This window comes from Neodiprion pinetum, chromosome 1 (assembly GCF_021155775.2).
Source record: "Neodiprion pinetum isolate iyNeoPine1 chromosome 1, iyNeoPine1.2, whole genome shotgun sequence".
Taxonomy (NCBI): Eukaryota; Metazoa; Arthropoda; class Insecta; order Hymenoptera; family Diprionidae; genus Neodiprion; species Neodiprion pinetum.
This window is the reverse complement of record NC_060232.1, coordinates 17,894,628-17,907,221: the sequence shown is the minus strand read 5'-3', so window position 1 is coordinate 17,907,221 and position 12,594 is coordinate 17,894,628. Positions and strand designations below refer to the sequence as shown.

The following is a 12,594-nucleotide window of genomic DNA, read 5'->3' as shown; positions in this document are numbered from 1 at the left end:
TTTACTGTTGTTCCAGAAATTGGGGATTCATCTATTCCCCTAATGAAAGGCACAGACCTTGAGTCTCGAACATCCTGGAACCGTCCTGGATGTTGGACCTCCTGAACAGCGGGAACAGGAACAGGAGAGGGAACAGGAAAGGGAAGCGGAGTAACGACTCTGGAACCTCGAGGGGTGACAGCCGGTTCTCCTGAGCCGTTCACCTGATGGACAGCCTGAAGAGCTGCCACAGTCGTCCGGAACAGTTCACGAAGACTGGTCTCGGATCGTTCTTGAGCTCCTCTATCGAGCCTCCGCTGTCCTTGTTGATCAAGAAGCAGCTGAAAAAGTTGCTGTTGTTGACGTTCAGCGGCTTCTTGTTGTTGGGAGATGATCTTCAGCTGATCAATCTGCGAGACCGCCGAGAGAAATGGAAGAGGGTCCACTGAAGGTGACGAGATTGTCTCGGGAACCCGCGGATTTTCCATAATGGAAGGTTCTTCTCTGCCACTTTTCCTTCGACGTGAGCGTGTCATACGACTATTGCTCATAGTTAAAGTTCGCGCACTGAATTGACTCGTTTAAAAAGAAACTCAAGATCCCGCTTCTGACACCAATGTAACGTTCTTTGACGTTACGGAAATAAATACGGATCCGCGAGTTGAATTATCAAGTCAAAATCAAGAGCGTGAATAAAATGTTGTGAAAAAGCTTCAATTGCGCAACATGTGTTTCTAGTTCAAAGTCTGAAACAAGACTGTTTTTACAATAATGTTGGTTGACGCAGCAACCTCATTCTTTTGAAAGACGTAAGAGGTTTATAAACGTCTTTTATCTATGATGACTACTAGATCATCAAAGAGGGGGCAAAACGGGTGATTTCACCCTTTGTAGCAATATAAATATCGACCGGAATTCTTATTACTTCCATAGGCTCGTACAAACCATTTTTTGTGCAGAAAATTCGACGCTCTAGTAAACGTTGCGAGATCATTGTCGAAATTTCCCGGTGGTCTCCAGTGACGATATTTTTCGGCGTCAATTTTTCCATCTTGTACAGTTTCAGTGATTGTCGTGAGGTTCGTTGACGTGAGGAAAGTGATAATTCCCGTTGTTACCTCATCACCGTTGTCAACCGTGATTTCTACGTTTTCGTCAAATTCGTCCGACTCCTCGTCAGACCCTGTCAGGAGTTGTAGTTTGCCCTCCATCGGTTCTCCGATTTTGACCTCTGTGGAGTCCAACGATTTCGTTTTCCAGATTTTTATTTTTATCGTCTTATTCACCTCGCTTTTTTCCATGATGGCAGGATCCGGAGGTCCAGTTACTGTCGGGCTTGCTCGTTTCCTTGAGTTTTTGGACAATCTTTAGTTACATGGCCTGCTGTGTAACAGTAATAACATACATCCTGTCTCTCGTCAAGACAAGAGCGTGACATACGTCCTCTATTGCCACAGTTGTAACAAAATATTTTATTTGGATCTTGAATACCTTTAAATCGTGTACTGGATGTTTGAACTGTGTTACTTTGGTCCACTTGAGTTTTGTCGGGATTTGCCACAATTTTCTCGAATCGCTGTTTCGTCAAGGTCTTCGAACTCTACGGAATTTTCTTTTGATCAGCCTTAGTTGGTAGGTTTTCTTGTGAGTCATCCAGGCGTGATAGCTCGTCATCGCTGTCACTGTCTCCTGCAGATGCTTCGGTGTCCTCTTGAAGCATTCTCATCACGGTTTTCTTTGACAAGACACGTGGTTCCTTGTGAACTTCGTTCAAGCGTTGAAACAAATAATTTCTCTCATTAATATAGTGCACAAAGTCTTCGTAATTGTGAATAGGCAAATTTAAAATCTCAGATGTGAGTCGGGGACTGACTTTCAACAAGATCTGTTTTAGTTGTTCTAAGAAGTGAAGGGAAGACCGCATGCGCTCGTAAATCACTCGAGTTCTGCAGGTCAATTCAGCGAGGGTTTTGCCATTTTCCAATTTAAAATTGTTTACTTCCAAAAGAACGCTATTGTCCTAGCGTACGCTCCATTGAAAACGAAAGGCTCTTGTAGGATCTTTCCAAGTTCGCCAATTTTCACGATTCAATAAGTACCATAATCGGTAAGGTCCTTTGAAAATATTTGACAAATACGGAATAAAAAATTTTTTGTGAATCATGCTCGCATTGAGCTGATCTTTTAAGACGCGCAGAAACTGTTCAGGATCTTTTTCCGAACTCGGAAACAAAATTTTCCAATCATCAACTATTTTTCCAATTTCAAGGGCTGAATCTATTTCCCTTTGAGGCGTACGCGCGAGTGAATCGATACCTCTATCTCCACTTTGCCATATCGCCGCGTTTTCTCGTCGCAACGGTAATTTTGTCTATCATCAAATCGTTGACTTATCTCGGAATCGTTCGAATCATCGCTTGATTGAAACAACGAGTCCGTTCGCGGTGTTTCCAAAGGTCTTACGTCTTGGGTTGGACGTGTGAAAGCTGCGCGGCGAAGTGTTGCGTCCTCGCTCAGAATTAGACGACGATAAGTATCCGCGGAAACAAGCTTCTCGTCCGTTATTGTTTGACCGTCAGGCATTTGACGAGCGAATGTTATTTTTATGAGTGGATCCGTGAAAGTATTTGTTCGATGATTTTCCAAATCGATTAATTGATCTACTGCCATGTGTTCGTAGTATCGGAAATATTTCGACGGAATTCATCGTTTTCTGGATTTGTTCATAGTCCAGTTCTCCTATGAACTCGAACTCTACGACGCTCTGCGTCCTCTAAGTTTTCATCCAAGTCATCAATTCTGTTTTGCCTCGTAATGATTTGACCGTTCGGGGGCTAATCCAATTTCATAATCTGTATTTGTTGGTGCATTATTTCTTTCTACGAACTTTTGACGGAAAGGCAATTTGTTGTTTCTTTTATTTCCCACCGAGGCATTTTCGATGGGTACGAAATTACGCAAGGGATCTGAAACTCTTTTGCGGATTAACAGAATTTTGTCGTAAGACGCGCCTTCCCCTTGACTCGATGGTTCGGTTCGTGACGTAGACGATCTCTGACTTTGCGTAGGAGCGTTGGAAGGAAGACGGTCAATTGATTTTGATAATATTTCTTTTACCATGGCCATCTTATTTCTTTCCTGAGTTTGAGACTTCACGAACTCGTTTTGCACTGCATCCATCCTTCTAATCAAAAGAGCAATTGTATCTCCGGTCTCCGTATACTCATTGTCACCGGCCAACGTAGGAGTAGGCCCCTTTGAACCCCTCCCTGTTCCTACCGACGGAAATCCACGGGAAACCCCTGAGACATCGGGTATACTATCCCTCCTTGACGTGCCTGTATCTGAGGTTTGAGTATTCGATATCTCTACCTCTTCTGACGAAATCCCAGCTACTGCGCTTCCCCCTCCACACGGATTTGAAAGCGTTTCATTACGCGGTAGTCCCACGTTGTCAAACGCTGACAAAAATTCGCATTTTCCTTACGCGACGACCTCGTCGATTTTGCCGGCGGTAACGTAAACATCACGACAACGTAGATAAACAACAGATCAACTATCCAACAATTAATCCACCGGATCGTAAAATAATGTACGAGAAACCCTTACTCGACAATTATTTCGATAAACTATTTGGATTCGACAAGACAAAATTCAAATAGCCTTTAACCGACTGAATCTGTTTCAGTAAACGAAATTTAGACCGACTGAATCTACTTTAGTTAACAGACTTTAAACGGACCGAATCCTCTTCGGCCTACTCTTAACGGACTGTATCCACTTCAATCTAGAATCTTTGGACGGACTGAATCCACTTCGATCAATAAACTTTGAACGGACCGAATCCACTTCGATCAAAAACAAAAACTTTCAACGTGAAACCCAATAACCGTGGAACAAATAACTTATGCGATAAATAATTTTCGTGTTTTACTCAATACGCAAGTGAATAACAATTCAAAATAAATTAACATATATACGACAAATTTAAATTCAATTTCATATTTGATATCCGTTGTAATATACTGTAGCCTTGGCTGTTCACGCAGCTAATGTTTACATCTGGGGCTCGAGCGACTATTTACTCGGCCCACTCACGTACAATACATAAACTTTTTTTTTAAGTTGTTTTTCGTACTTTTACCATAGACCCGTGAATGTCACGGACGAAATAATAAATCTCAGATGATCGCAATCAAAATATTCTTCAAAGACGAAGATATTGTTTTGAAGCTCGCAAACAGAATTCATATTATTATATACTCATATGAGAAATACAGAAAGCGAAAAGGACGATTTTATTTATACTAGTTATATACTGTAGTCTGGACTGTTCACGCAGCTAATGTTCACATCCGGGGCTCGAGCGACTATTTACTCGGCCCGCTTACGTATCATACAGAAACTTTGTTTTTTTCACACATCGTGGCAGGAAAGGAAATTTACAACGTTATTTGTTGCAAATTCTGAACGAATCTACACTTGACTTTCCAGAACTTGACCAAATATTTCAACCGTTCAAAGACAGATACGGTTGAACTATATTAATATCTCGATCTGTTTTACAATAACCAAGTACATCAAAATGAAAAATAGAGTGATAAGCCTTTGTCAATAATGCTGCACTTTGACGGAATCGGGATGATTCGATGATCATTTTCGAAAGAATTTCAATTTTTGCGCTACATCATCTCGACGTCGCCGGGTCGTCAAACGGTAATAGCGGGATCTTGATCGGCCGGATCGGCCACGCGCGAGCGTTCGCTAACCTCCGTGCTACAACGGTTGTCACTGGCAACCGATGATAACAAAATGCTTGTTAACCTCCCGTTATGCTGCTTTCGTGTTAATTGTCATTGATAATTTTAAATGCGGACGTTTTTGTCACGCTTCTCTCAATGCAGATATTTTCAAACTACTAATCTTGCTGCTCGCCTAGCTGCAAACAGAGAAAGTCAGTCCAACGAAACTCATCGCGCAGAATCGTCAATGACATATCGTATACCGCTACCTGGACTCGAGTGAAGTTGGCGCTGGTCGATTTTGCCAGATATTTCAATTCCACCTGTTCCGCCAGTTAGTACCGAATTTTCGACAAAAAGTTTGAATTTTGAGATTTATTTCTGGGTGATTGGTTTGACGAATTCCGGAAAATTTTTGATATCCGCGTTCAGGATTTTGCGTATTTTCAGAAAAAAAAATTAAACCCTATTTTTCGTCTCGAAATCGAAAATTTTTTTTTCGCGCGCAAAAACGGTTGTTTCGAAAAAAATTTCGACTTCACTATCGGAGAGATCGTCGCAAATCCTTTAAAAATCATGCAAAAAATTTCTCAAATTATCACACGGCTAGATTTTGGAGGGGGGTGGCCACCCTATCGTGGTCACCCTGTATATGGATATTTTTTTTTATAATACCCCGTGAGTCAAGTAGTTGGCATTCTAAATTACTTAGAGTAATGTTATTAATTTTTTGTCCTAGTGTCTGATAATCCTTGGTTGGTTCAATAGTTTTAGAATCTTTATTACTTTGAGCTAGATAATTTTTCAAAATACCAACACCTTGAGCAATTATTACCTGGTTTGCTATTTCTTCGGACAAATGCTTTGTACCATGAGCTTTTTTTGCGATAAATCCATTATAATTTTCAAAAGTGAAAGCCGATGTACCTGATACAGGACCCCATCGTTTCACAGACAAAACAAGATGAAGTAGTTGATGTAAATTGTATGTCAACTCTTTATCATCGAATAAACTTGGAGTATCTTTAACGAAAATTTGTAGCAGCTTATTTGATTCTTCCAAATCTTTTACCGAAATATAATCCGTCAACAAATTAAATAGAGCAATAACTAAGCCCATCAAGTGTTGAAAGTATTTTTCTGGTAAAAAATCTTTTAGAGATGGAAGGCAATAAAAGAGTAATAAATTGTAAAACTCAGAAGCCTTGAAAAGATTTGATTCAGATAATGATCGTGGCATTCGATTAAAAGACAAAGGAGGTTGAATGCTTAATATGAATTCATCAATAATTTTTATAAAAGATTTGATACTCCATGGGCCTGGTTTATTGATGTAAGTATCAAATAGTCGCTTTCCCACTCCCAGTAGAACCGAATGCATGATTTCAGGTATAAAACATGTACCTAGATCAAGTAACGGAAAGCAAGATAATATAGACAATCCTTTTACTCCCCTCAGATGTTTTTTATTCAATCTTTTTAAAGCATGAGCATGAGAGATCATTCTCTTCCCATCTCGTAGTTTAACGTCAATATCATAGGGATACACTCTACTTGCTCTTTCGCCCGATATAACAGTTTGGCTTTTTTTTGTTCTTACCTCGCAAATATAGCATCCATACCGTCCGTTGAAATTTAAGATGTTTTGAAGTTTAGCTCGAGCTGGAGTATCAGCTATGATTAATGAAGGTACTATTTTGGTGACTAGTATCTCCTTTGTAATTGGATGTTTCCACTGCACTCCATTTTCAAAACATTCCTCGAGTTTTGATTGCAGAGGCCGCAAAAATGTGCCCATCGATGGTTTCAATTTTTTGCTATACCAAAGACCTACATTTAATACAAATGACTCTCTAATAGTGACCGGTAGCTCAGCTATTGTACATAGCAGTGGCCAACAATGGCTTTTAGCACTTTTAATGAGAGACAGTCCATCTGTATTTAAAACCAGTGTCGAATCATATTTTTGCCTGTCAGGTCGGGAATTAATTCGAATGTACTCAGTGCCATCACTGATATCTGTAATAATAATGTCGTTTCATACAAGAAAAGGCTTTAATTTTACATAGAGATGGTAATGCTCAAATAAATATTTAATTTGAGTGCATAGATCAAATTAAAGAAAAAAAGTATCTTCACATTTTTTGGCATCACATATTGGACATTTTAAAATTTCAATGTTACTCCTAATTTACTCAAAACAATTTTCACGATAATAATGTTTTGTGACAGTGCATGGAGGCGCAATTTGTTCAACACATTAGAGCAATCTGTACACTGTTTTGGGCATCAAATTATTTTCTGGTGATAACTTTAGCTGTATCTCTAAAGCATCTCCAAGAGCAGCTTTAGTTAGATCATGTTTGACATATAAATTCAATAAATCGAAGACTGCTTCGTCCAAAGTAATTCTACTACCTTCATACAGCATGATATTTGATCTATTTTCAAGATTATATAAATTTTCATCAACATCTTGAGCTCCGGAGTTCAAATTGATGTCATGATTTTCTTCTTTTTCTTCATTTGGGTCAAACTGATCATAATCATTATTTTCTAATTCATTGTCACAATTTCCATCTTCACTGTTGACTATAATCTCTTCGGCTGATGAGTCTGCTGAATCTTCGTCTTCTGAACTTGAAGTTAACTCACTCTCAGATTCTTCACTCAAGTCATTTTCACAGTCTACGGTATTATCTATATGAAAGGAATTATTATCTTCGTTTGAAGTTACCCCGTTGCTTGTTTCGGTCGTGTTATTTCGAATACATTTATCTATCTAACGTTCTAATAGGAATCTAGAAAAATTATAATTTAAATAATTATTATTATTATCATTTAGTATACCAAAGAAACATATTTACTTTCGAGACAATCAACTTACAGGAAGAGTTGAGTCTTCAATATACAGTTTGTATCTTTTTCTTGGTCTAATACCCGATGACTCCTCTCCATTTGTTGATAATGATGACGTGATAGCTCTCACACAAATATCAATTCGTATCTACAAACAATAATCCACATTATTTATCATTAGTCATATTCATAACTATGAATAATCAAATGGAGTGACATTCTGACTTTTTTAGGCTTTAAATTAATTAGTAAAAAAATTTATTGCGTATTCGGTATTCTCCGTGATGCAGGATATATTATGAGAGTTTTCATGACAAAATTCGATATTGTAAAAAAAAAAAAACAACAATATATTTTGATATATGTTACATTGACAATAGCAGTCATGTCCAATAATTTTTGAAGTTATACTTCTTTAGGTGCGTTATGAAAAACTGATGAGAGTGAAATTTCAAGATGCGCGCGCATCACCGTAACACAAAATCAACAGGATGAAGTTGCCCACTCAACCGAATTCATTAAGTCTCGAAAAAAAGCTACCAACGAAATAGAAATAAAACCTCTCTTAGTCGCGCATGTTGGTACGCTTGTCGCCTCTGATTACTGTTTTCATATTTATTCATAATATCTATCCACATGGTTTCAGTTTTCACAGTCACAACACGTGTTTTATTTTCATACAAGTGCGAATTATATATGTGGCAATAAAATATATTCAGTAGTGATTTAAATTGAATATTTGGATCAATATTATTTACTATTTGTGAATATTAGTGAAAAAATTGTGCTACAATACGTTTTCAAGTGCTCCAATATAATTGAGGTTGGTTATCCGTATGGATTATTTTTGAGGTTAGTTATCCGTATGTATTTATTTCTGCTTGTTAGTGAACATAAGATCGAAATGAAAAATTTTTTAAAAAGTACATGTTCAACCTTTTCGCTTGCCCCAACACACCAAGTTTTATGAATTTTAATTATACTCAACTGAGTAAACATCTGATAATTAATTGGCATTCTTTAACAAAATAATAATCATCAGATATTTTCTTTTAAATTTATAAATTTAGTTAATCAACTAGTGGAAATTTTAACAAATAATAAATGCAGTTTTATTTTAGTTTTCTCAGCCTTAATTTGTTTTTGACATGATGTCAAAAATCAGCCAGATGACTTGTTCACAACAACGTTGTGAACGCAACTCGTTGGTCGCGCGCCTTCCAACTCACGCAAGGCAACCAGCCTCGCACACTTTCCAATCACGCGACCCAGAAGAAAGTGTGACGTCACGCACGCCGCTCACGCCACCCACGCAGCCGAGCGCGTTGCGTAATCAACGAACGTGGTCTCCCGCTGCCAAAGATCAACCGAGGCTGGAATAAGAGACGGCCGATCAGACCGATCGGCAGGACACTTCGGGTTCAACTCGTCCTGACGTACCTAACAGACGCTGACGCTTCAACGCCACGCCGTTCCAGTTCATCAACGCTACGCCGACTTTGACTGACGCTACAACGACTGTGACTGACGCTGCGACAGTTGACTGACTCTACGACAGACCGGACTACAAGACATTTGTATGACGGATCCCTTTTATCTGGCTTCGGCCAGCGAACAGACAAAGACATCTGCATCCAACCCGCCTGTCCCTTGGATACTACATCCAATTGACATTCCATCACGACCACTGACCAGACCACCAGCCGTACTGCTTTCTTTGTGCGATGTACGCAGAGCACGACTGACCTCTCCGAGCTATCACCGACGCATCCCAGCTCCAGTATTCCCATTTCCCGAGCCGCAGCGCTCGTTTGTGTCAACTGCCACCCAGACGACAGATAGCGAGTGGGAGTCTCCGGTGAAGACAGCTGAGAACCGCCGTCCCCCAACGCCACCCAGCTCTCCAGAGAGCCGATACACTCCGCCACCCAGGACTGTGACTGAACCCCCTCGACGACCGACATCCTCACTGAAGCCTCCACCGCATTGTTTCACCACAAAAACTATCCCATGTATCACTTGGCAACCCTTACGATAACTGTAGATATGTAAATAAAATAAATAATAAGTATAAATAAACTCAACACCACAAACTCATCTTTGATTTCAAGCGACTCACACCTTCCACGCGGTTCGGTCGAACTACGAGCTATCAAATAGCGAACATGACTATTGTTTTCAGTTTCATAATTTTTGTAACTTAAAATTACATTTCACTTAATTAATAAGTCTACGAAATAATTTCAATGTCATTCCTTAGATTTTATATGTAATTCATTTATGTCAAAGATATATATATATATATATATATATATTTTTAACTCACCAAACTATTGTTTATAAAACTTGACTAACAAATTTTATTTGTTTTTTAATTAGTAGAGCACAATTATAACAACAAACGTGAATATAATACTTTTTCACTATGCTTATTTTGTTTTCATGTTAATGTTTATTTATACGTATCATACATAGTATGACAATTCTATTAGTGTTACTACGTAAACACTGCGACATCTATTGTTTAGATGTAATAATGTCTTTACATGAGTATGTGTGTTGTGTACATACATACGCTCGATCAAGTTCAGCGTCCAGCGGAGAGTGGGGATGGAAATTTGGCGGTCGAGCGTCGCGTGTTTTCCCAATGGCGCGTAAAAGCACAACGGATCGGACGCGGAAAGAATTTGCTCGTTAATATTTAATCCAGTTGATTATTATATTGACTAATATATCTGTAGTGTAAACCAGTGCTCATTTTTTTTGAGGAGATTTTTAAATCTCAAGAATAACGATGTTTTCAATAGATTGTGAAAAAGATAATTTATATTGTAAGGTTGACGACTTTGAGGTTAAATTTGATGAGGAAAATATTCCAACACCTGGTGAACTAGTAAATTTCTATTGGAAATCTAAAGAGTTTCAGGGCAAGGTTATTATCTATTCAAGTAAGTAAAAGAAACTTTCATAAAATTTTACGGTTTTTGAAATTATTAATTTCGTGTTGATATTTTAGAGGATGAGAATGCTATTGCCCTGAAATTTGAGGAGTTGACAAAGAAAAATGAGAAGTCGAAACGACGTAAATCTGGTGGCGTCATTGTAACACCTAAAAGTTCGGGAAGTCGAAAATGGCGTGGGACACCAGAGAATAAAAATGTATCGGATGCTTCCGATAATAAGAAACCGAAGGTATTTTAACAGAGAGTTTATATGATCATTGTTACGTTTTTTTTTTCCACAACAACTAATATGACATTCTTAATTATTGTTATTTTTTTTACTCGTCTAAAATTATATGTATTTACTTTGATATGTTTGCTTGGATTGGCAATGATAATTTATATTTATCCGAGTCATTATGTTCAATTAACTGTTAATTACAATTACTTGCTCAATCATCAAATTTATCTTATATAATATGACAGAAATCCGCCAGCAACAAGGTTATTAATAATTCCACTGATCCTGACCAAACGTCTCAAAATTATATTCAACAGTTCCTCAATGAGAAAACAACAAAACGTAAATTGTCAAAAATTGAAAACACAACAAGTCCAACAAAAGAAGACTTAAAAGAAAAATTACAACAAGTACAAGCGCAACTAGATGCTGTTCAAGGTGAAATTTCTTACTGATTTATAATTATCCCAGAATTATCTTTATCTGCTGCTAATAACTTATTTATTTTTTTTTTTTTATTAACCAAAATACAATTTTCAAATTCACAGACAAAATTCGCGCAGAAAAAGAACGCACTCCTTGTACTCGTGGTAAAATTGAAGGTGAAAAGAGAGATTCATCACCCATCACTGAATCACCCAATGATTCAGATAGTTCTAGCGTGGGCTCAACTGCCGGTTCAGTAAAGTCAAGGTCTAATGAGAGGAAGACGCTTGATGTTTCACCACCTAAATTTTCTATCCATGAAGAAGTGGACTACTATGATCTGATAAATCAGGAAGAAACTGATGAAAATGAGAACAAGCGTAAAGAAAACAAAAATCAGTCCGACGAAGACAACGATAAATCTGCCCCAGATGACAAGCCTGACGACCCCGGTGAACTTTTGGCTACCTCAGAGGGCGATTCAAAAGATAAAGCCCCGCTCAATGATCCTACTTTCCATGATGAAGACGTACAACTACTTGGCCCTAACCACAACATGAAGGTATTGTATATTCTTGCTATTGAAATAATAAAGAAGTAATTTTGTTAGTTCTTTTGTTTAATGGTGAAAGCTACTTTTGGGTCTAATGTTTCTTTAATCTGTTATGGCAGATGATTGACATAGGGCAAGGAATATATTGTACAAAATACCGCTTGAATTTAGCACATTTATCACGAGAAGGAACAATAATGATTAGACATTTAATGGAGGGAGTTTTCAAACATGATAAAATAATATTGAACTGTACTTTTACGGGGCAACCTCCGAGAAACAAACCAAAAACTAATGAAGTTCTTCGTCCACTTCATACGAAGGCTACATCATGCATTATTAGTAAATATCATGTATTCTACCTCTTTCTTTATTCTTGATTTTTACTAGATTGTGTTTAACAGATACTATGAGGGATATATATTAGTGATCTATTCTATAAAAAAAATATAAGCGCAGAAGTCTATTTATAGTTTCCATTTTCAGATTATGTATTGAAACGTGCAAAAGATAATAAGTGGATGAAGAAGATAATAAATGGATGAAGAAAACAAAACATGGGCTTGTTTGTTACACATGGGAAACTCTTCAGCAAGCCATGAGTCAGCGCTTGGGAGAAATCAAACGCACCAACTCCGCAAATTCTAAGTTGCTGTCAAACCCCGGCTCTTAGAATGTAGGATGATTCAGCTCTGCGTTTTTTGAAGTGCAAATGATTGGTGCTAATATCCTTTTACTTTAGTTCTTAAACTTTTAGTTTTTATCGTTTCAATTATCATTACTAATAATTAACATACAACAGCTCAAGAAAAATTTTTTTTGTTAAAAGTAACTCAATTACATATTAAAACT

General features: G+C 37.8%; 1 protein-coding gene across 1 annotated transcript; it reads left to right on the top strand.

Moving 5' to 3' along the window:
- The first annotated feature begins 10,374 nt into the window (after window positions 1-10,374).
- On the top strand, window positions 10,375-11,790 carry LOC124224752 (uncharacterized). The gene is made up of 4 exons (XM_046636953.1): window positions 10,375-10,528; window positions 10,597-10,772; window positions 11,009-11,201; window positions 11,312-11,790. Exons 1-4 carry the CDS (start codon window positions 10,375-10,377, stop codon window positions 11,788-11,790), a joined length of 1,002 nt encoding a protein of 333 aa, XP_046492909.1.
- Window positions 11,791-12,594: the final 804 nt, after the last annotated feature.